This window comes from Fukomys damarensis, unplaced genomic scaffold (genome assembly GCF_012274545.1).
Source record: "Fukomys damarensis isolate Sample0158 unplaced genomic scaffold, DMR_v1.0_HiC HiC_scaffold_14, whole genome shotgun sequence".
Taxonomy (NCBI): domain Eukaryota; kingdom Metazoa; phylum Chordata; class Mammalia; order Rodentia; family Bathyergidae; genus Fukomys; species Fukomys damarensis.
This window is the reverse complement of record NW_022900926.1, coordinates 42374736-42399814: the sequence shown is the minus strand read 5'-3', so window position 1 is coordinate 42399814 and position 25079 is coordinate 42374736. Positions and strand designations below refer to the sequence as shown.

Below are 25079 nucleotides of genomic sequence, written 5' to 3'. Positions count from 1 at the left end.
TCTTGGAGCCAGCAGGCTATGCAATGTAACCTCTGCAACACGCAAGCCAAAGTGAAACTCTCCTCTTTCAAGCTGTGAGTGTGGGATATCATGTGTCAATGACAAGAAAGTGACTAAGATGTGGCCCACCCATCCAAACTGTTTTCTAGAAAAATCTGACAAATGTCATGAAGCACATCTTTGGTCACTAGAACCCAGTGGTCAACACTAGAAACTAAATACTGCATCCAATAAAAGAAGTATGTACAGCCCATCAGAAGTGGAAGCAAGAGGTCTGACAGCCAGGGGTGGTTCTCCAGGGCATGCTGTGCTTCCATGCTGAGGTTGGTTACTGTCTAGGTTTCATTCTCCTGAAATCGCTCCCACGTTTTCCTCCCATCCTTTCCCCAGCAACACCAAAAATCAGTCCAATTCTGGACCAATTTTGTTTACACATTGGTCAGCAAAAGGCAAAATAGAATCCAAATCTGAGTGACTTACATTTTCTTCCAAGCCTCCCTGTGGATTTGTCTCTGGAGTAAAAATCCTGTGTTTGTGGGGCTCCTGGGCAGCCCATCCTTGGCATGGAGTGCCAGTAACAGTGGTTGCTTTCTTTCCCCGATATTCTTTACCATATCCAACCATACAGTCTGTAGGAAGGACAATGGGTAGTTATGCACCACTACATAGACCCAGTATGCAATAAATTCAAAAGTGCTGGGCTGCTGTAAGGTGATAGACTCAGTGTCACATCCATCAGAACCCCAGAAGTCTGAAAATCACAGCAAACACCACATACTAAAGAAGTTGTTGTTAGACAAGAAATAATCACAAATGTAGCAGGATGTCAGACGGAAATTTTAGCAAAAACACCATGAAAACACAACTTTATAGAAGCGTGAGTAGTAAGATAGAGCAACACTGGAATTTGCATGTTTTGAGGAAATCACCCACCCACATTAATCCAACAACCACAGCCTTGGCTTCCCAGGGATGGTGCGAGTGCTCCTTCCACATGGAAGACCCTCAACCAACTCTCATATTCCTGTGTAGCATGGGAGCTTCTGCATCAGATTTTCCGTATTTCACATCCCAGTGTTCAAGTGTATAGATGCCTGACCACAGACTTCTTACCTGGTTCAGAAGTGGCCTGTACCCTGGGAACTTGGGCAGTGGTCTGAGATTCCACAACACTTTCTTCTGTTTCTGAGCATTTCTTCAAATTACAGTACTCCCACCTGACACTCGGGTCAGTGGTATAACACCAAGGGCTTTTATCAGCATCTGGATTCCTGCAGTAGTTCATCGTCAAGCCACTGTAAATCCCAAAACAGTTAGGTTCTCACAGGTGGGAAAATTCAGCTCCCCCTGAATTTTGATGTGACAAAATGTTAACGGGTGACTTTGAAGTATTCTCATTAAAGATGTAATAATGTCACAAGCCATGAATGGCCCTTTTAATCAAAAGTAATGTATGCACCACAGAAAAGCTAAGATAATATATAAATGTATAAAAGAAAGTATCATATTCTGCCAAGTGTATTTCCCAGTGTTAACCAATATAAATTCTAAAGTATAATTTTAGATCTTTTAATTCATGCCCAAATCTATCTATATCTCTCTACATGTGAATAGGTAAGGATATATAAGTTGAAAGTAAAACATACTACCCTGCTACATGTGACAGCACACACCTGTAACACCAGCACTCTGACAGCCTGAGTCAAGAGGACTAATTACAAGTTCAAGTCCAGGCTGAACAATTTAGCAACTGAGAACCTGTCTCAAAACAACAAAAATAATTTTTTTTTTAAAGCAGGAAGCCCTGGGTTCAATTCACACACCACAAAAACAAACAGACAATTTATTATAGTGTCATACAAAAATTCACCCAGCCAACTACCTTAGTTTATTTTTTTATAATGTAGCCAAAATACTGCGGATATTCCTCATTTTACACCTGTGTATTTAATAACTGTTCAGACTTAGCGAGCCACCCCTAACTTATGACCTCTTTTTTTATCTTGTTTATAGAACCTCAGTGCCTTTTCTTGTACAGTATACCTTGTTTATACAGTACTGTAAGTTTTGCCGATTAGACTGTATTGTATTGCATGTAAGAATTATGCAAATATAAGCGAAGTCATCAAGTTGGAGTTTCCTTGGACTATTTCTTTATTCTGAATATTGTAATATACGTGCTATATACAATTCCTCCTTTGGGGAATAATTCATTTAACAACCTAGTTTCAGGAATGCAGCTCAGTTGTTAAACAAGGAACTATTTAGTCATACTAAATAGTTGAAGGTATTACTACAAAGTTGTTCTTAATCTTTTCTTACTATTTCCTAATATCTGAGGATTCTGAATTGACATCTCCTCTCCTATTCCTTATGTTGGCAATTATGTTCTTTCCTTTTATCCTGATCAGATTAGCCAGAGATTTATCAGTTGTTTTGATCTCTTCAAAGAACCAGCTCTTTGTTTCACTGAATTACTAAATCTTTAGTCTGTTTTCTTTTACATTAATTTTCATAATTTCCTTCCTTCTGCTTATTTTACATTTTATTTGTTTTTCCTTTTCCAGGTACTTATGTTATTATCTTAGGTCAAAATTGTGTCAATTTTTTTTAATCTCAGGACCCCTTCACATTCTTTAGGAAATATTGAGGATTGCAAATAGCTTTCATTCTTGTGGTACGGTATAGACTGTAAGTACTGCATTAAAACTAAAACTGAGAAGTAAAAAATAAGAATATGCAACCACACATCCTATTAGCCATCAGAAAGATGGTGTCACACCATATTATGTAACCTTTAGAAAATCCCTGTATGCTTTTGAAACATTAAAATTAACAGGACATATAAAATAATTTTTAAAAATTGAAAGCATTTTAATTTCATAGACTCTCTGAAGGGATCTCAGGAATCCTCAAATTATCAGAGCATACTCTGAGAACTGCTGTCTTATGTCACTGATTTTTAAATGTTTCTATTTCCTATTAACAACGTTTCAATTTATAAAAACCCCCCAAAATAAAATAAAAATAAAGTTTTAAAACCCGAAAAATGTTAGATACAACCCACAAGCTCTGACATACTATTTTATTGTTATCGCGATCAAAACATTTCTAAATTCTTTTTTATTTCCTCTTTGACTCATAGATCATTTAGAAATGTGTTAAATTCCAAATACTTGGGAATTTCCCCAATTTCTTGTTATTTATATAATAAAACTAATTTAATTCTGTAGTGGTAGAAAATACATTCTGTATTACCTTAATCTTTTTAGCTTTATAGACACTTGTTTTAAGGCTAAGTACATGGTACACCTTGGTAAATGCCCCGTATGCACTTGAATGGGACTCTGTAGTGGGGCACAGTGATAAAGAGGTTGATGTTTTACTTTCAAACTTATGTATTCTTTCCGATTTTTGTCTGTGTCTTGTATATTTTGTTTTGAGAGGAATTGTAACTAAACTGAAGAAATGTGAGGGAACGTCCAGCTATAAATGGTTTATCTATGTCTCTCAGTTCTGTCCATTTCTGACATATATCTGAAGCTCTGTTATCGGGATGGCAAAACATTAGCACTTTTCAGTGCTAAGAATAAACCCCTTTTATTTTAAAAAAGTTCTTTTTTGGTTCTAGTGTTAATTCTTGTTCTGAAATCTGCTTTATTTGATATCTTTTTCTTCCTCCTCCTCTTCCTCCTCTTCCTCCTCTTCTTTGCTCCTCCTCCTCCTTCTTCTTCATGTTTTGCTAGTACATCATTTTCCCTACTTTGGTTTTTAACCTATGTCCTTATATTTAAAGGGCAACTATTGTAAAGAGAACATAACTGGGTTTTGGTTTCCACTAAATTTGACAATCTACACATTTTAATCAAAATGTTTAATTCTGTTACATTTAATATCCTTATGATATGATTTGTTAATTCTATGATAATGCTATATATTTTTATTTATATCCTATCTTCATTCTTTTTTCTTTCCTTTTCCTCTTTTTTTTTGAAAATTGAATTTTTGTTTGTTTTTTGAGGAAGAGTCTTTCTTGGTTTTTAGCTCAGGCTGGTCTTGAACTCACTATGTAGCCCAGGCTGGGTTCAAACTCATGGTAATCCTTCTGATCCTCCTGCCTTGGTCTCAAGAATGGGATGACAGGTGTGTGCACCATGCCCAGCTTGAATATTCTTATTCTTATGTCTTCTTGTAGCTTTAAATTATTATGGTTGTGTTAAGATTTAAAATAGCCTTCTTTAACCTATTGCATTAAATCATGCTAATATTGCATAACAAGCCAGGTGTGGTGGTGCAAACCTATAAACCCCTCACTCAGAAGCTGAAGCAGGAGGATCAAAAGTTTGAGGCCATCCTGGATTACATAGTGAGACGCTGTCTCAAAAAACAAAGAACTGCATAATTTCATGGCTAACAAAAGAAACTTACAGCAACATACTTCCATTCATCTCTATATTATTTACAGTACTATTTCTATAATTTTTGCTTTTACATGTTAAAATAACAGTACATTGTTATTTATTTTGCATCAAGTAGTTAGCCAGTTATCTCTTAACGAAATATAGATATGAGATAAATAGGCCTTTTACATTTATACTCATATTTACCATTTCTGAGGTTCTTCATTCTTAGTATTGACTTACATTTCTATCTAGTATTATTTTTTCTTCTACCTAAATAACTTTAACTCCTATTATAATACAGGCCTGTTTGTGAAAAATTCCGTCAGGTTTTGATTCTTTTGAGGGTGGCAGTATAATGTTATTAACATTCATTTTCAAGGGATATTTTGGCTGGATATAGATTTCTATTTTGATATGTTTTCTTTTCTCACATTGAAGGTGTTTCTAGCTTGTGTAGTTTCTGATTACAAAGTATCATTTATTTTTATCACCATTTCTTGATGTAAATGTTTCTTTATTCTCTTGCTTCTTATAAGACTTTTTATCTTTGACTTCTGACAATATATGATGTACCTAAGCAAGTCTTGTAGTTTTATCTGCAAAAAATTCCATCTGATTCATTAATTGCTTGAATCTGTGAGTTTATAATTTTCATTATATTTGAAATTTTTTAGTCATCATTGCTTCAACTATGGATTTTTGTCCCAGTGTCTCTCTTGTTCTGGGGACTGCTTTACACAAATATCAACTCTTGTATTTTTCTAGAAATCCTTGATACTCTCTGTGTTTCTCCCTAGCATTTGTGTGTGGGGGGTGTGTGTGTGTGCAACAGTTTGCATGGCCTCTATTGCACTGCTTTCCAGTTAGCTCTTCTATGAGGTCCAATCTGATAGTGAGGTCACCTGTCAGGTTTTCACTCAAGATACATACTTTTTTAAATTTTAATTTCTATTTGGATTTTATAATTTTTCTTTCTCTTGATATTATCTATTTGTTTCTTTTAGCACCATACTTTGCCTTAAGACTTTAAACACAATTATATTTAAATTCTTCATCTAAATCTTCATTTTTATAATTTCTGCATCTGCTTGTATTGACTAACTTCTTTTCCTGGTTGTGGATCACATTTAATACTGTATGTGTGTGTGGTACTGGGGATTGAACCCAGGACCTTTCCACTGAGCTACTTCTCTAACTCCCCGCCTTTAACATTTTGAGACAGTTTCATTAAGTCACTAATTTGCCCAGATCAGGCTCACATTTGTGACCCTCCTGACTCACCCTCCCAGAGTTGGGATTACAGGCACAAGCCACCACATAAAATTGGAGGCAATTTTGATCTTTTTAGGTTTGCTTTCAAACTTTGCTAAGGTGCTTCTAGAAATACACTAACCCTACTGGTGAAGTCCAGCTTTCTGGGTCTCTAGTGAAAGCTCACAATGTCTGATAAGGTCCCTCCTGTCATAAGAACTCAGGTTTCTCCAAGAGCTGTGAGTTCTGTAGCTCAGACCTGGTCTTGCACCATCCACACACCAGCCCATTTCACCTTTCTGCATCTGTGTGCTGCCTGCCTCTCCTCAGCCCCCACCACCTTTTGTTGTTTTGGCAACTGTCAGCACTTCACACCCCTAGTACTCAGGACCTACTGTCGCTGTACTGGTTAGGACAGACTAGTGTAGATGCAGCCACAGAATTATATATTGACCCGTGGCCCACTGCACAATGGCAGGCAAAAACTTCACTTCAAGGGCTTGGGGTTGGAATGATGAATTTCATAGTTGAAATATTGCATTGACTTTTAGCCTATAATTTCCTTTCTCTTTTGGAGCCTTTGCTCAAAAGCAAGTTCCTGAGACATTTTCCCTCCTATTCTGGATGTAAGAAAAATTTAGTTCTAAGAAGTTAGCATAAAACATAGTTTATTTAGTAAATATTTAAGTTGGCCACTATTATTCTTCTTATAGTTAAAATCAAAGACATACGCATCTGGGTAGTTTGCTGGGGTCTTCCCATGTGCGTGGGGTCTCATAGATGACCAAGACTGGCATTTCTTTCCTGTAACAGTGATGGACGATGTGCCTCGATAACTCTGCCCATTACCATGATAGCATTCCTGGACCACCGGGGTTTGCTCAGGTAGAACTGAAATTAAAATAGGGGAAAACAAGGAGAATAATAAGTGGAACCAAGGGACATGTGATGCAGTTTAATGAAACAAATAGTACAGTACTCTCTGGAAATTATCAGTGTTCTCTTTTCCATATTAGCAGGCACATAGATATGCAAAAACAAAAATGCCGCCCCCCCCCGCACACACTAGATTTATAACATTCTAGAAATTTAATGACCTAGCTTTTCTTGGAAATATTTAAAACTCAGGAGGGAAAAGAAAGATCAGAAGGCCTATAACTGGAAATTGTACTTATGTGTAAACTCTTCATTGCTCTTTTCTTGTTGCTCGTGAGAACAACAGAGCAAGAGGGGAGAGGGCGGGAAGCTGGGGTACAGGAAACAAGAGACAAGTGATTGTCAGCCCACAGACATGAAACTTTCTCATTTCTCTAGACCCTTTATTCATACAATGCCAAAGCCTTAAATTTCTGGGGAATGGAGCAGGAAATTGTTCTACTTCTAAGACTGTGGGCAAAGATACCAGGACCCATCAGCAATGAACACATTTGGAAACTCTCAGATTGGGATTGTGAATTAACCATGAAACATGTTAAAGAGCTTCTGGTAAAAGTGGACAATATGTATGAATTGATGGAGAATTTCAGCAGAGAAATGGAAACTTCAAATAAGAGTAAATTTGAAATGCTAGAAACACGGTATCAGAGATTAACTCAATGGGCTAATCAACAGACAGCACAACTGAGGAGATAATTCAAAATTAACATAAGTTGTTCAAACTGACTCACAAAGAGGAAAAAGGATTAGGTAACAAAACAAGCAAAATAGAACAAACATACAAAGAGTTTTGAGTTAATATGAAATGATGTAACATAGAACATAGAGTCCAAAATGGGGGTGGGGAAAAAGGCAGAGAAAAATAGATGGTGTCTGATAATTTTTATAAAGATAATGAAAATCACAATTCACAAATCCAAGAAACTCAGCAAAGCCCAAACAGAATAAATAGAACACACACACACACACACACACACACACACACACACATACACATACTGTAATCAATCTGCTGAAAACAATGAGATTGAATATATAAGAACCAAGATAAGATCTCTTTTTTATTAATTAAATTTATTGGTACATTTTAGGTATACATAATGATAACATTCATCATAGAGAATTTGTACCTGCACATGATATATCTTGGTTCTTATTTTTTCCCATTCCCTTCTCTCACTTAAACCCCTCCTTATTTACAGAAGCTTTGTTTCCACTTTTTTCTTCTTTTCTCATTCAAGATAAAATTTCTACTCAGAAATCATTCAAAACGGAAAATAATTGAATATCATCTTTTAAGTGGTGAAAACTCAATCCAATATTTATATCTAACAAAATTATTTAAAAAACAAAAAAGGCAAGATGAACAACTTCAAATAGCAGTGAAGTGCTACCAGAAATACTGAAGGTAGCATTTTCTACAGTAGGAATATGACACGGCTGAAAATTTAGTTCTACACAAAGAAATAAAGCTCCAGAAATGGGGAAATAATGAAATATAAAAACATTTTTATTTGTGATCACTGTAAAACACAATTGACTATTGGAAAAATAGTAAATAAATATAGTATCAGTGTATTTTGAGATTATAACATAATAGAAGGAAGTAGCTACTCCAAAGAACAATAGCACAAAGTTTTGGTAAGCACAGTGTTATAAGGCTTTATATATGAACAAGAAGAATAACATTGTTTAAAGGTTAAACCTGATAAATTAAAGATGTATGTTGTAAAACATTGGGGAAAATACTAAAACAATTAAAAGTTGGTTCAACTAATAATGAAATAATGAAGATAAAAAGACAATCTTAAAAGGAATCATTCCAAATGAAGGTTTTTAAAAAAAGATAGAAAAAGAAACAAAGTTCAAATAAGGCAAAGAAAAACAACTTGATAGTAGATTTAAATCCAACATATTAACAATTGCATTAATGCAAATAGTCTAAGTATCCCCATTAAAAAGCTGAAAAAAGATAACTAAATGATAGTAAAAACAGAGTTGGAAAGTGAAAACAAACGAGAAGAGGAATATTTTCAGAGACATTACATCATAACAAAGGGGTCATTTCATCTAGAAGGCATAAATGTCTTAAATATATTTTGTTTGTCTTTTGTGGTACTGGGGATCTAACTCAGAATCTTGCACTTGCGAGTCAGGTGTGGTGCCACTGAGTTAAATCCCAAGCACATAAATGTATATGTGCCTAACAACAGAGCTTCAATATATATAAAGTAAACAGAACTGGAAAGAAGAATAAACTAACCCAGTTAAAGTTGGACAGGTCACCATTCATCCCCCACTAATCAATAAAACAGGAGACAAGAAATCAGTAGGAATGCAGAACAATACTAACAACCAATTTTACTTAACTGACCTTCAGAGAACATTCTACCCCTAACAACAGAAGTTATATTCAGGACCATATGAAACATTCACCCAGGTGTCTATATTCGAGGCTATGAAGTGAACCTTAATATACTGAGAATGCTGTCATTGAAATCATACATATCATGTTCTCTGACTTCAATGGGATTAAGTGAAACAAAGTTACTATGCATTGTGATGATACCACTGGAGTACAAAAATAAGAAGAGTGTTAGGGCCCTCAGTAGGTACTCATGGCTGACTCTTACCTGGGCCATCGGGATGCTCCACGGACGATGGAGAGGACTCACAGGATGGGATCGCACAGTATTCCCACCTCACTTCACTGTCAGTTGTGTAGCACCAGGGAGCTGTTTCTCTATCAGGGTTACGACAGTAGTTTTCTTCCAGATCTCTGAAAGGGAAATGAGTGTGAGTTTGGCTTATCAAAAAAAGTAAAGGTTCGCATATACTTGCTAATGGTTGTATTGGACACATCCAGCTAATACTGGAGAATTACACAAACAGAGTCACAGTCCTGAATGCTTTAATCCTGGGTCCCTACAGTGACTAACAAAAGGCAAAGCCAATGGAGCTTCACAGTCCAAAGCAGGAGATGGGGCGAAGGCTATTGGACGTACTTGCAGGAATAGTTTTCCGGAGTCCTGTTGTGTTTGTGAGGGGTCTGTTCACTCCAGCGCTGACAGGTGCGGCCCGACACGGTAACTGCCACCTTTCCTCGGTAGTTTTCACCTCTTCCCTTCAGACACTGGTAGACTGGACCAGGGGGTGGTGGAGGTGTTGCTTGAATGGGGAAAATAAATCATAGTGAATATTTTCAAACAATAAATGCACAGATTGACATTATGGAAAGATGGATTCGAGGGTGAACAGGCTGACTTCTCCTTTGGAATTTGGCATATGAAATTTGTTTAGTATTTTCAGAAGAAGCTGATTTGGTAGAATCTATATCTATGCGACCATCTCATGAGGTATTTCTCTGCAGATAGACCCTTGAATTGGACGCTTGTTTCTAAAGTCTCTTGGCTTAGTTTGTCATATGTGGTAAGAAGCAACATGGGTCCTCTGCCCACCTCACATCCTTACATGTGCCACTCTTTTGTGAAGAACTCATTGTTCATTGATAAACATAACGGAGTGGCATTCAGTATTTCATAAAGCCACACAACTGAGAAAGAGTCCATTGAAAGAAGGAAAAAATATCTTTAAGTACATATGTGCTGCTAGAAGTCAAGATATTTTTTGAGGGGAAAAACAAAAAGACAAGAGAAACTTCAGCTTCCCAAGGACACTGTCCTTTCTGAGGAGGGAAGCCAGAGCTTACTGGGCTCTCTATCACTTGTGATGACTGCCTCTGTCTAAACTCTGTCTCTTGGTTCCAATTCTCAGAAAGAGAACATACAAGGGGTGATCAAAATATAGTGATATTTAAAATTTCAAAAATTTGATTACTGTGAAAATACATTGCCATTAATCTCCCTCAGAACGCTCCCTCTCATTTTGAATACACCTGTCCCATTGTTCTTGCCACTTTCTGAAGCAGCTGTGGTATCTTCTTTTCCGATATGTTTTATGATATGTTATCACAAAAACAGTGAATGCTGCTGCTGAGTGCCATCCAATGGAAAGGTATGCACGTTAAAACATTGTGATGTGTTCTTATCCACCTTATTAACCAGATCTGGCAGCAAAATCAAAGTAGCCATGAAAGGTAACAGTTTGGAATCAATTCAGGACATCAAGGCACCTAGGATAGCAAAACTAAAAACAGTTATGAAAGAGAATTCCAGAACTATTTCAGAAAGTGGCAAGAACCGTGGGATGTGTGTTTGAAGCAAGGCAGAGTATTTTGAAGGGAACTGATGGCTATTTTTCTTTTATTGTAAAATTTTTTAAAACATTCATTGTGTTTTTTGATTACACATCATATTACAAAATAGTTTCCTGCATGTCACTTCTATTATTCCTTTCATTTCATCTTTTCCTCCTAAGCTCTCTTTCTCAATCATTCCCCAAGGTGGAAATATATGAAAAATATGGTGCCCAGAGACATCTCCTAGTTAAGAAAGCACTGTTAGAAAGAACTCAGCCTGATAATGGAGTCTGTGAAAGAGAGTATGATTCTTGCCTCCCTTTAATATAGGAAAAAGAGGAAGACCAGAATTACCACTTGAGAGCCTAAGTAAGTGTGCTCAGAAGAGGCAGAAGTCAGCAACAGAAAAATAAAAAGATAAATGAAATGCTCTGATCAACTACTTATAGCCAATGGAGTAAATTGTTCTAAAACAGCAATAAAATTAAGAGCGATAACATTGCACAGGGCATGCACTTTTAGGCCTTGCACTTTTGAAAAATATTCATCATTCACCGTGTTTTTCACCCACACATCACATTATAAAATAAATTGTTTCCTGCGTGTTACTTTTACTAGACCTTTCATTTCATCCTTTCCTTCTGAACTCTCTTTTCCTACTGCTACATGTTTCCTTCTTACTTCCAAAAGCCGAACAGGTTGGGGTCTCCGACTGCCAGGTACAAGCCATACTTACTGCAGTGGGGAATGTTACAGAATTCCCACCGTTTGCTGGGATCAGTGGTAAAACACCATGGACGGAGCTCCCCATCGGGGTTACGACAGTAATTCATCTTCAAGTTCTTGTTCGGATGTCTGAATAGATAGGAAAGATCTTAATAACTCTGCACATTTACATTCCTGGGTGAGAATCTTTGAACACAAGCAAACATCAATCACTTGCTGTGTGGTAGGTATAGCTAGGCATTGAGGAAGTAATTGGACAAAGGCTATCTTCAAAACTATAATAATCTAGGAAGAAAGATTAGCTCAGCATTACTTTTCTAATGGATTACCCATGTAAAAATCACTGAACAGTTTCAGTAACCTTATCATTGTAACCTTATCAGTAAACTTATCATCCATCTGGAAAATTGATATAATTGATGAGTAATCCAGTACTCAGTTGAAAAGAATAGCAACTTTTAAAATATAAGGTTCTCACTGCCTGAAGGCAGTGTTATGGAAGAACCAGGAAGTTGGCATCTTGTTATTTGGCCTGTTAGACTCAGCTTCTGCTACCTGCACCTTAGAGAAACCGAGAGTGAGGAGTAGCAGTCATGGGCACCTGGGGCCCACAGTTGGTACATTCATACTGTGCCTCCTTCACAACTTCTCTGAGACTGTCCAAGTGCTTAAGATGAACAGAGCTGTGTTTTAATCACTCTCTTCTCCTGGTTTTCTGGACACCAATTGATCCCACCATTGTCTTGAGGCTTCTATTAGTTTTTATTTATTTATTTTTTGCATGGGGGATAAAACTCGGGACCTTGAGCTTGTGAGGTGGGCATGGATTTAGCACAGAGCTAAATCCCCAGCCCTATTTTTACTTTTGAAGATCAAGGGTCATACCTGTGTTTTCAGCTGATTATTAGAATGGGAGGCATAAAAATTCAATGGAGTTATTTTCCATGGGGAAACCCATAGCTTAGCCTTATTTCTGAAGTTCTAAGAAGGCTTGTTACAGCCCTACAATAATCACAGAATAAGGAGAAATACCAGAGCAACTACAGACAGGAGGTGTTTCCCAGTGCAAACTGTGTGAAATAGAATTATCACTATTACTTTCCACAGCAGGGAATCCTATTCCTATTGAAATTTATGGTTGGCTGTGAGAGTTTGGTAAGAAACCTTGCCACACAAAAATGCACCAACGCAAAAACATGAAATTTTGGGGAATTCACAAGACCCATGATCATAGCTTAGGAAGCCTTGAATATCAGTGGTACAGAGTGAAAGGAAAGATGTGAAGAGGAAGCTATTTGGGAAATACACGAGAGAGCTGTATCTGTATCTCTTAAATTTTAATGTGTGTACAAATCAGCTGCAGATCTAGCTGCAATGTAAATTTGATTCAGAGAAACTGAGATTCTGGATTCCTAATACATTCTCTAATGATGTCACTTCTACTGGTACCTGAACCACATTTTGAGTAGCAAGAATGTATACTTCACTTGAAGCCTTGTGGGCATATCACAGCCTTGAAATTCAAAACCATGAGGTATTCACTTCCCAAGACAGGTAAGATCTAAACAACAGTAGATGTCTTATAGAGCTGCAGCATCTTGAACAGTGATACTTACTTGGAGGGAATGAATCCATGAGCATGTGGGACCTGAGAGTCCCAGGCTTGGCATTCAAGTCCAGACACAGTCTTGGAAATTTTGCCCATGTAATTTTCTCCAAGGCAATGCATACATTCATCTGGGCATTAGAGAAAAGAAGAGAAGAGATGAAGAAAGAAACTGAAATGGATGGAGCAAAGAAAAGTAAAGCTAGAATCCTGCTAGAAATGTCTTAGACTGGTTCATATATAATTCCCAAAAATCACTTGGCAATGAAATTGTCAATAAAGACTCAGAATGTTCTACTATGATCCAAAAATGTCATTCTCTTTTCCAACTGGTATAATTAGCATGTTTCAGTTCATAACACCTTAACTATGGTGGTAATCATGACCAAACTCAGAAACGCCATAATATTGTAACTCCTTACACTGGGAGGCATGGGTCAGAAGGCATATCCTCAGCAGTCTGTAAATTCTCTGTTACAATTTTTAAACATGGGGTGACTTCATTTCAATGTCTTTAAAAACTCTATGAAATTATTCTGATTATTTAACAACTGAGAAATAGGCCAGCACCATCTTAGGATTTCTGAGCCTTTGTGGAGCTCATGGAAGACAGAATTCACCAAAAGTGTCCGCATTTCTCTTTTTGTATTGTTGAGAAGCATGGCAGGACTGGTTGGTTTTTGCTCTCTAACTTATTTTAAAATGGAAGCATTGATTTGGAGTTATTGGAGCTACATGGTGAGGTCAAGTGACATACAAACCAGGCAGACTTGATACAAAAATCATGCATTCATGACACTTAAAGGCCAAATGACCTGCAATGTCATGTCTAAATGGCGTGGGAAGTTGTGTCCAAATGACCTGTGATAACATGTCCAAAAAAAAGGTTCCCTATGCTCCTAAGGACAAAAACAATGGAAGAACTGGGTTGTCACACAGCCCAACACCCACGTTGTTGCGCAAATCCCACCCTGCTCTAGTCCTCTTACTTCAATAGATGTACCTGGAAATACGAAATGAAATTTATCTAGTCTGATGTTTTTATTTCTTAGTATTGACTTGTGAAGTACATTATTAAATGGGTTGGTATATCAAAACAAAGGGTTGCTGATATAAAAACTAGTACACTGCTTAACTTCGACTAAATAACAAAGTTATCCATGTTAATATTGTTTACTTAAATGACACTGATTTCATGGTTTTAATTTAGCTATTTGACTACAAATCTGTTTGGAGTTTTATACTGTGTGAGACAGTTTTGAGCATTAAGAAGTTTGTAGCTAGACGTTTGGATCTAGTTTAATGTTTGTGCTTGTTGAGGTATCATTTTAATAAAAATACAAGTCAATACTGAGGACCTGAGCAAATTTTTGTGCTCTCCTAAAACATGAATACATTACTCACTTTTGCCATGATCAACACTAACTGATTTTTGGTATTATCCTTGAAAGAAATAGCTTTATAACAAATTACTTTACAGGCAAAAAGCAGATAAAAAACCATTTTCTAGAACCCCTTCCGACCTTCACATTCGGGGATGTCACAGTAGTCGTATCTCTGCTCAGAGTTCATAGTGTAACACCAGGGCCCCTTCGGGTCATTGTCTGGGTTCCTACAGTAGTTCTCCTCCAGCCCCTCTGCAGGGTGTGTGCCAGGAGAATAGCTGTGGAGAATGGAAAAGGAACACTTTGACAACACCCCAAAAATCAACACACCGCCAGCATGTGCAAAGGGTTATGCTGCTTCCCGTGGCAAGTTTACATCCCTGACCTCTGAATGAATTTCAGCCACTGGCTGTGGCACATGAGTTGTCAAATTTTTCATTCCTCTCTGGGCAGACTGAGTCAGGTACAGTAGCTCTTGTCACCATCATTACTGTACTTGCAGCCAAACTGAAGTTTTTTTGTTTGTTTGCTTTGGTACTGGGGATCCAACTCAGGTCCCCGAGCTTACAAAGCAGGCGGGGGAGCCACTGAGTTAAATCCCCAGCCCCAAGCTAACGTATTTTTACTGCACAGGCAGTAGTAAAGACATTAAGGCCTCATGTCTGTGTAAGTCTTGATTTGTTCAAAATACAGCCTTTGGTCCGTGGTCCGTCTCTCTGTGAAATAATAACTGAAGTCATTTTGTCCATGTGAACTGTGCACTGGCATTACATTAGCTTCTTTCTGTAAATTCTCTCATTTACTCTTAAAACAAACAAACAAAAAAACGTAGGAAGATCACAAGTTCAACCTCGGCCTAGACAATTTAGCAAGACCCTATCTCAAAATAAAAAATTAACAGGACTGGTCATATAGTTCAGTGCTAAGGCCCCGGGTTCAATCCCCAGGACTTTAGGGAAAAAAAGAACAACGTGTTAGGATGGTGTTAGTATCCTTATTTTACAGAGGAGAAAATTGAATGTGATGATAGAAAACAAAACAAAATGGACCTGATACCGAGCTCCTATTTGATAAGAATCACCAGAGAACTTAATACTGTCAAGCACCAAATGGGGGGACATATCACAAACACTAAAATAACAGGCAACTTGCAATTTACATATTTCCTACATATTGCCTTTGCAGTCTCAGATCATATGCATTCATTTGCCCTGCAGTACTGAGGTGAATAAGTTCAAACTGGTCACGTGTGGTGGAGGCCTGTCCCACCTTCAACATAGTCCTCTTTGGTGTTTTAGCAGACTCGCCATCAAATTCATAGTTTTCTTCTTCTTTTTGTTAGATCTCCCTCTGTGCTTTAAATTTCCCAGAAAACTCTATACACGAGTAAGTAGAAAGCAACTGCTTTCTGCTCTTGGGCTCTACATAATGGAACTATTTTGTAATTACACTAATAAGATTCTCTTCTCACTGACATATTCTGATTTGGTTTAGAGGTGACAGGATTATTCTAAATATGGTAGGGGAACACACTGATGAAGGAGAGAGACTTACTTAGGTATGTGGGGGAGAGTGGCATCCCACTTTTGACAGGTAACGCCACTTTGGGTCTTGGACATGGTCCCTCTGTAGTTCTTCCCATTCCCTGTCCTGCACTCCAGAAGGTACACTGCAGGAGGAATGCACAGTGGTCAGCACAGCAGACAAGAACTTCACCAAGGTCCACATGGCACAGCCCCACTGAGAGGAAGAGCTTACAAACTAGGCCACATCTTCCTGCTATCTCAAAGGTGGTCTTTTGTATCTATGAAAGGGCTTCTGTAAACGAGTTATTTCATACATTCATTCATTAATTCCAAATCTCTTTCCTGAGCCCCTCCATGCACAGGCAACACACTGGGGCTGGAACAGATGGAATACAAAACAGGCAAGGATGCTGCCCTCACGAGCTCACATGCTAATGGAATCAGGATGGTGACACACATGTTACAAAGAAAATCAGTGGTGATGAGACAGGGAAGGAATGTAATGGGGCTTTTTAGGCAGGGGCACTGTAGGCTTTTCAAAGGCCAAAAGAGATGCAAGACACTTCTGATTTTTCAGCCTCCCAGTAATAGCGAACAGGGCTATATAAATGTGTCTGTTTGCAGTCTGGGAGGCTAAAGCAGGAGGATGGTAAGGTCAAGCCCTGCCTGGGCCATTTAATAACTTAGTGAGATGCTACCTCAAAAAATTTACAACTTGAGAGCTTAATGTTAATTGAAGTAAACCAGACACACAAGCTTAAATATCACATGGTTTTTCTTCTAGGAGAAATTTAAAGCATAAATAATTTAAAGAGCAAAATAAAGACAGATAATAGGAAACAAAGAGAAGGAAATTTTGTAAGTGTGAAGGGGACCAAAGGATGAAGGGAAGAGGAGAAAAAAGACAAATTTCTAAGAATGATGAGAGAAGTGTATTTGAAGCAAAGGGAGGGTTCTGAATATTTTGAAGGGGATTAATGGCAATGTGTCTTGTACTGAAATAATTTCTTAAACATTCATTGTATTTTTATCACATTTCTTAATCAACCTTTGGTGACAATTTCTGTCAAATAAAAACATTACAGTGTTTCCTCCACCATATTCACACTGGTGCCAAGTGACTTCTAGCTCTGCCCCAAGTCAAGATGACCATGAAAGGTAGATGTTTTGAATCAAGACATTAAGGCAGTCATGACAACACAACTAAAGACCCTCGAGAAAGAGGACTTTCAGAACTGCTTCAGAAAGTGGCAAGAACCATGGGTAAGTGTGTTCAAGACAAATGAGAATATTTTGAGGGGGGTTAATGACAAATGTTTCTTTTGCTGTGATATTTTTAAAAAATTTAATTGTTCACTATCTTTTGTGATCACACCTTGTATGTGCAATGATTGGAACTACATCCTTATTGGGATATATGCTTACAGTATATGCCTTATACTCATTGAAAGTGTCAACTCGAAGTACCTAGGGAGAGGGAGGCCCAGGGGAAGATCTTTGACAGGAAGTGCTACTCAAGCTGAGTTCTAGTAAGCCAGAGGATCCTGGGCAGACGGGGTGAGCGCTGGATGTGTTGCAGGAATGGAAATAAGCAGAAGTCCTTGTGTTATGCAACAGACTTAAAACACCAAGGATCGAATGGCTTTTGGGAGCTGTCTAAGTTTTACTGTAAGTGCACTAGGAAGAGTTTTAAGCAGGGATGAGATATCTCTAAGAGATATCATTGGTGTGGCTTGCAAGCAGACCAGTGGGCTCTGTAGTCAGTGATGGTGTCTTGGCTGGGGATGGTGGTGAGTGGCAGGTATAAATGTGTTCTGATACTGATCAATACCAGAAGATCACTGGCTGGTAAACTACCAGTGAGTCCATATTCCACAGTAAAGAAACAAGGACCAAAAATGACTGTCTTTTGACTTTTCCCCTTTCTTTTGTTTGTATGTACCTGTCAGAGTTTATATAACCTTTTGCTCCCTTGAAAACAAGCAAACCAGTCCTCCAAACTTCAGACTTCAAAATAAGCCTAGCAGTCACTCCCATTTTCCTTCTGGTTAACAATTTACAAATGACATATTTAAATGTTTGCATTTTTTAGGTAGAATCTCACTGTGAACCCTCTTTTTAAAAATATAATTGATGCTGGGGATTTAGCTCAGTAGCACTGCGCCTGCCTCACAGGTCCTGAGTGCAATCCCTGGTACCAAAAAAATGTAGTTGATGATAGGTAATCCTATTTATCCCCCACACATTCATTATTTGTAAGAACAAATTACTTCAAAAGATGATTTAGATTTAATCTCAAGAGTTAAAGATAAACAGAGTGTAAAGAAAGGAATACTACAGGGACACAGCTGCCAGAGTAGCATATGTCTTGTAACCCCAGACTTTGGCTCTAGGAGGCTGAGACAGGAAGATTGCAAGTTTGAGCCCTGCCTGGACAACTTACTGACTTAGAAAGACCTTGTCTCAAAATAAAAAATAAAGGAGTGGAGATGTAGCTCAGTGCAAAGGCCCTGTATTCAATTCCAATACTGAAAAACAAAACAAGACAGAGCTACAGCTAGTTAAACTCAAGAAGATTAATCAAAGTATAAAAATAATCCTGACTTTAAAAATCATATTTAGTTTTTCATTTTTGTACTGCAGATTGAATTTGGGACTTTGTGCTTACAAGGCAGGCAGTAGAACCACTGAGCTAAATCCCCAGCCCCAATCATATTTAGTTTTAAGGTGAAACTACAAACAGTGTTGCAAGTCATTGTCAAGAACACAAGAAGGTGGATGTTGTTTGAACACTTTAGCTCCTATGATACAGAATATTTGAAAAGCTAAGTTATGATTAACGTCTTAATACAGTACTAGCCAGCAAAGGAGAATAAGAGAGTCTTAAAGTGTCATGCATTCATTTAAATCTTCATACATACTTAATGACACTTTGCATTCCCTAAAAGGCCTATGATTTCTTCTGGAATCCAGACCATTTCTTATCCTATGAGAGTCCCTTGATCTGCATTTTAAAAGAAACTATAGAAAAGCAACTGTAACTTTTGCACATTTTTTAAAGACAGCATTTCAGAGATTGAGGAAGATATAGGCCATGGATTTTAAAAAATAGAACATTTAATAAAAATAAGGATTTTCTCTTATCTAAATGTGCCTGAGTATTAAAACTATCTTTGTATTTGTGTCACAGTAAGCTTTAGTCCAGAATTTAAATCCCAAAGTTGATACTCTGTAGAACAAGAAGCCAAGATCATAAGCAGTGCTTAGATCCCTAGTGCCCCTTAAGAATATAGTTGCAAATATCCTGTCACAAAGACAGACATGATTTTGTAAATCTAATCCCTTCACTTTTGAAATGAGAAAAATGAAATCAAAGAGATGAAGTATTATATTCCAGTTGTCATAGATGGTTAGGAAACAGATCCTAGCTTAACTGAGAATTCAGTTAGGACACTATAGTAGCTTCAATCTGTGGTTTTGTAAATTAAAAAAATAAATAAATAAAGGGGGAAGGATGTACACACCTTTCTTTTCAAATAAAATGACATCTCTCATCCGAATGATCGGGGAGAACTTGCTGTTTTCAGCCATGATCACACACTGCTCCTCCTTACTGTGATATTGGAATGACCTGCAGAGGAGAATTGAAAAACACAGTGGAAAATTTCCTTTATTTAAGGACTGAAAACATTTTTAAATAGATAACACAAAAAAATTTTGTCTCTTGGTGGGTCGAGGAGCTCTGAATGGTTACCTTTCAGTTAGTTAATTATGTTACAGGATTGAGCCAGCAGAGTACTGAAAATGAATACTGTGCATCAGCATGGCAGTTATTCTTGTCTTCTTGTATCTTTACCTTTACTTTCTCCTGCTCCAAATTTTGTCTTTCTCTTTCAATTGCTTCATTCTTTTTTTTTTTTTAATTTTGAGGCATGGTCCCTCTTGTTCCCTCTCTTGCACACTGCTTGCTTCTTTGCTTTTTGCCATACTGTGGCTTAGCAAAAGGCCCTTGCCTGGTACAGCCACCCTGACTCAAGGCTTTCAGCTTCCAGAACCTTTTTGCATTATAAAATACCCAGTACTAAGTATTTTGTTTCAGAAACACAAAACAGACTCAGAAAACCTCCCACCTCCTTTCTCCATCCACGTGATCCTTCCATAGATACTGAGCCTGGTGTTCAAGGCCATCCACGGCTCTTTGCAGCCTGATCATGAAGCCTCTGCTTTAATCAGCTTTCTCATAGTTCCTATCACAGGCACAGGCTGTGCTTCTCCTTTCCTGGATACCTCTCTGCCTCCTTAGTGTTGTCAAGTCTCACTCACCTTTCAAGCCCAGCAAAGCTCCTTGTCCTCCCTGATATCTCCTCTAGCTGCTGCAACCCTCAGGAGTTGCTTTTCCTGAGAACCTCTCTAGAGAGTGCATGGGTTATGCCCTTAACAATACTTTCTTGTTCGTTCTCTCTAGTTGCTTTTCCTGAGAACCTCTCTAGAGAGTGCGTGGGTTATGCCCTTAACAATACTTTCTTGTTCGTTCTCTCTTTTTTTTTAATAATCATTTTTTATCTCTTAGGACCATAAATACAAAAGAGAAGGCTTTGGACCCTATATCTATGCCTCTTTGCTCCTTTAGCTGTATGTAGGATTCACATGACCCTCAGTACATATTTACTGCTGCTGATGCTAAAAAATGGAGCTCAGAACAGTAGCCATTAATTTTACATCATATATAAAATGGATAACTTCCTTTTGAGGGATTTTTCTAATGGGGATACTAATAACCCTTAACAAAAAGTTATTAGGGGGCTGGGGATTTAGTTCAGTGGTGCAGCTGCCTACCTTGCAAGCTCAAGGTCCCAAGCTCAATCCCTGGTACCAAAGTTATTAGGGTTTCAGACACTGTGAGCAAATGCACTTCCAAATTCTGATTCTATAAATTCCTTTTTCCTATAATAAATCCATGAGTAAATTTTTTGCTTTCAAAATAATAACATCTTAGATAGCAAGATTTCTGCATAGATGCAATGGTAATTAAATACCTGCAAACAAACTCTGTTTCCTCCTCACATTTTGTAGCACATTCATCTACGTTTGCTGCTCCTAGCTGCTTCTTGGTGAGACTGACCAGTGAGGCCCCATGGGTATTTTCGTAGTCATCCAGGGAATCTCCTTGACCTAAAAGTGGGGGATAAAAATGGAACAACTGATCGAATCCACCAACATCTCTGTTAACTAGCCCAGCTTTTTAACCTATTTGTTCTGGATGAGCCAAATGAAACTGGCTGCTTTATTGGAAAAAGGTGGGGTTGTCATGAATAAAAATGTCTAGTCAGAAAAACAGTTATATGAACATACAACAGGGTATTAAAAGAAATAGATTGGTAAATTAGTAGATTGGAGCTATGAAACAATTTACTGTACTAATGGATGTGAAACTTTAAATAAGAGTAAGTTTTATGTGTCCTACTGATTACCATGTCATGATAAGTTAGTAAAACATCAAGGGCAATTGTATTTCTAAAATGGTGTTGATATATCCATGTCTAGGTATAAGTGAAACTTGAAGGCCATTTTTTTATTTCCAACAATATAAGCTTCCCAACAGTAATGATTTTTTTTCATGATGATGACAGGTACTACACCTAGCATTTCTGAGGAAATTATAAAAAAGCAGAGCCTGGGAAAACACTGACCCTGATTTTTCTGTGAGATAAAATCCGAGGCAAAGAGTTTATTGCTCCCCCCTTGTCACTGCAGAGTGTGACCAAGAGGCCCCAACCATATTCTCACTGCAAGGATGCAAAGTTTTCCTTGTTCTGGGGCTCCATTCAGCACCTGGCCTACCACAGAAAGCGCAGTGTTAAGCCTGGAGATGCCAGCTCCCATGCTTTCTGCATAAATGCTAGTGATTTGCACAGGGGGAGGAGGCCAAAAGAGGTTAATGATATGAACATAATAAAGTTTCCATGGAGTTAGGCAATATGACAACCTTGAACACTGAAAGGAAGTGGCAGGGACCAAAGCCAGATTGGGTTAAAAAGTACCAGGCTAGGAAATGGGAGCAACAGGAGAAGAGAACAGATTAACCAAAGTCATCCTCAAAGTCCACCCTTTCCCTGCCTCTGCTAGTTATCTTTCTTCCACTGAAGATACTCCAAGTTGGGAGAATGGACTATTGAACATAAAGTTGGCTGGTGCATTTTAAACTTTCAAAAACATTTGCTAAATGTATAAAAGATGATTATCGAGGTTTAGGCCCATAGATATATCCTTGACCTTGTTTTTCCTTCAGTTTGAATTCTCATTTTAAAGAAGACTTGTGCTTTAGTAAGTTCTGTAGATCAGGATATGATTTGGAAAATGCACAATAAATTTGTAAAGTGTATCTTACAAAGAGTTAACTTAACCATTGTGAAGATTTCTTAGGAACTGTACTGGAGTAGGTTACCAAGCATATTTAAACAGAGGCATTTTCCATTTGTGAGATCTTTAAATTACAGCTGCTGATCAGTGGTGCCACGCCTGCCTCACAAGTGCAAAGTCCTGAGTTTAATCCCCAGTACTAGGAAAAAAAAAGTTATAGCTGCTGAAAGATACCTTAGGAGCTTATATCATAAAGAAATATCCCCAAAGAGGATTTTTTTCTTTTATATTTGATTATTTTTCCTCAAATCTTTTTTCCTCTTATTCACCTTCATGGCTCATATGGCTATGGCATTTAGATTAAATAAATCTTTTCATTGGGAAACTATTTTTATAATATTGGCTAAATGTAGGTGTATACTGCAATCAAAGTAATACATTCTACATGATATGAGATTTTTTTCCATCACTGTGGTGTGAGTATATATATATATATATACACTTGTGTGAAAAACAAAAGAACCTGTGAAATGCAATATATTTATTCATCTCTTAGAGAGTAGCTACAAAAGATATTTTTTTCCTTCCCCAGTCGTTTCAGCACAGAGAAGATGACAGTCATTTCTATAGAAGATGAGAGTAAACACTTTCCTTTAAAAAAAGAGCATATGGAAGGATCCCTCCCCCAATTGGTTAAGACATATGCTAATCTTGTTGCAGAGAAGTTTGTCTGGTCTTGGGGAGTGACCCATGACTTTTGGAGTGTTCCCTGTCTGAGTTTCCATGGATTGAAATAGAATGTTCACATATTCACCCCTCCACACACACACACACACACACACACACACACACACACATGTGCACACTTTCCCCCCAAATCCTTCGTTTGATCTCCTACTCTGGATTTTCTACTAAATTCAAATGTATTTGACCATAAAATACAACTTGTAAAATTTGTATCTTATAATTTATAGATTACATTTAAAGTATTTATATATTATTAGTATAAAGAACTACTATCATAATGTCTGAAACCAGTATATGATACGTCTATAACAGCGAATCTATAAAGACAGAAAGAAAGTTGGTTAAAGGTTTTCTGTGGCTACAGAGTGGGGTAATAGCCACGGAGAAGGGAGTTTCTTTGAGGAGTGAAAACACTGTTCTGAACTTTATTGTGGTGGTGGTTGAGAAACTGAATGCACTGAAAGCCACTGGATCATCTGCCTCTGGTGGGTGAACTGTGGAGTGTATGAATTATATCTCCATAATTTTGTTTTAAAGGCCAAGCAACTGCTGGTCTTTAAAATATGTAACTTTAAAAAGTTTTAGCTGAGCATGGTGCTACACACCTGTAATCCTAGCCTCTCAGGAGGCTGAGGCAGGAAGGTTGAGAATTCAAGGCCAGCCTGGGCTATATAGCAAGACTCTATTTCAAAAACAAAACAAAACAAAAAAAACTTTAAAGAAAGTTGGAAAAGGGAGAACACTAATTTTTTTTCCTGGAAAGCCCAAATTTAAATCCAGGTTTCTTCATATCCTTAATTCGATAGTTTGATTAATAGGCAAATAAAATGAATTCCTGGCTCTAGACTTCGTGCCTCACATACTATTAGCTAAATAAACTAGCATTAGTAAATGACACACGTACACACACACACACACACACACACACACACACACACAATGTATATATGAATCTGGCCTATCCCATACCCTAAACAAACAAACATTGAATTATTATGGTACCATTTCAAAAACAGTTGCATTATGACTCCTCTAGGCATAAAATGCAAATATAGAGCTATGGAAAGACTTCCTTAAACTATGACAGAGAAATGCTGAGTCCAACTACAAAGGGTGGTCCAGGGATCAAATAGACCAAAGAGGTATTTACTTACTTAAATTTGGAGGTGATAAGACTATGACAACCTAACAAAAATGACATAAATTAATCAAACTGAAAGCCAGCCAAACAAATTAACCATTGTTTGGGATTAAGTTATGTTGGCAATTTTTTCTATTAAAATTGCTGGGATTTGGGGCCAGCCATTTGCATTTGAAAAGCCACCCATGACTTTCTCAGCCCAACCCTGACACCTTGGCAGTACTCATAGGAAATGAAATTTGTAGTTTACAGAATTCCTCAATTTTACATTAGATTTTGAACTGAAAAATCTCATGAATCAAAAGTTCAATTAAATGAGATACACAAAAACCATATGTGTCTAATTTTAATATATCACTGGTAAAAAATAATGATTAAAATTAAAAATAAACCTCCAAGACTTACCTAATTTCAGAAATAAAAGAAGTAGCAGGATTACTTCCTTATGGTCCATGGCGGAACTGCCCGGCAGTGTCCCGAAAACTGTGTCCCAATCCTGAGATATTATTGACTTACAAGAGATCAAACTCATCCACAAACAAGATAGTCAAATGAGGTTAATTATTCGCAGAGGGCTCTGCCACCGTACACAGAGGGGGCAAACATTACCCAGAACAGGGGATCTTACAACATATTTGAGAGCAGAATCGGCAACAGATGCTGGGAAGTGGTGAAAGCAGCTATTCCCCATTTGCCTTTCTCTTCATTCCCCTCACCCCCGGCTCTCTTCTTTCCCATTTCCTCTTATTTTCTTGTCTCTTCTTTCATTCCTTTTTTCTGGCTTTAACAAAAAAATAACA

The 25079-nt window shown here is 37.6% G+C and overlaps 1 protein-coding gene across 1 annotated transcript in view; it reads right to left on the bottom strand.

Annotated features, from left to right (window-relative positions):
* The window catches only part of Plg (plasminogen), a 36598-nt gene extending 11803 nt beyond the window's left edge, over positions 1–24795 (bottom strand). The window contains exons 1-12 of the mRNA XM_010631045.2: positions 24685–24795; positions 21068–21203; positions 19556–19662; positions 16060–16174; positions 14644–14783; positions 13131–13251; positions 11525–11643; positions 9596–9758; positions 9224–9369; positions 6386–6545; positions 1114–1295; positions 481–629 (exon numbers count right to left, since the gene is read on the bottom strand). Coding sequence (XP_010629347.1) covers positions 481–629; positions 1114–1295; positions 6386–6545; positions 9224–9369; positions 9596–9758; positions 11525–11643; positions 13131–13251; positions 14644–14783; positions 16060–16174; positions 19556–19662; positions 21068–21203; positions 24685–24733 — 1587 coding nt within the window. The 5' untranslated portion in view covers positions 24734–24795. The remainder of the gene's footprint in view (positions 1–480; positions 630–1113; positions 1296–6385; positions 6546–9223; positions 9370–9595; positions 9759–11524; positions 11644–13130; positions 13252–14643; positions 14784–16059; positions 16175–19555; positions 19663–21067; positions 21204–24684) is intronic.
* Positions 24796–25079: the final 284 nt, after the last annotated feature.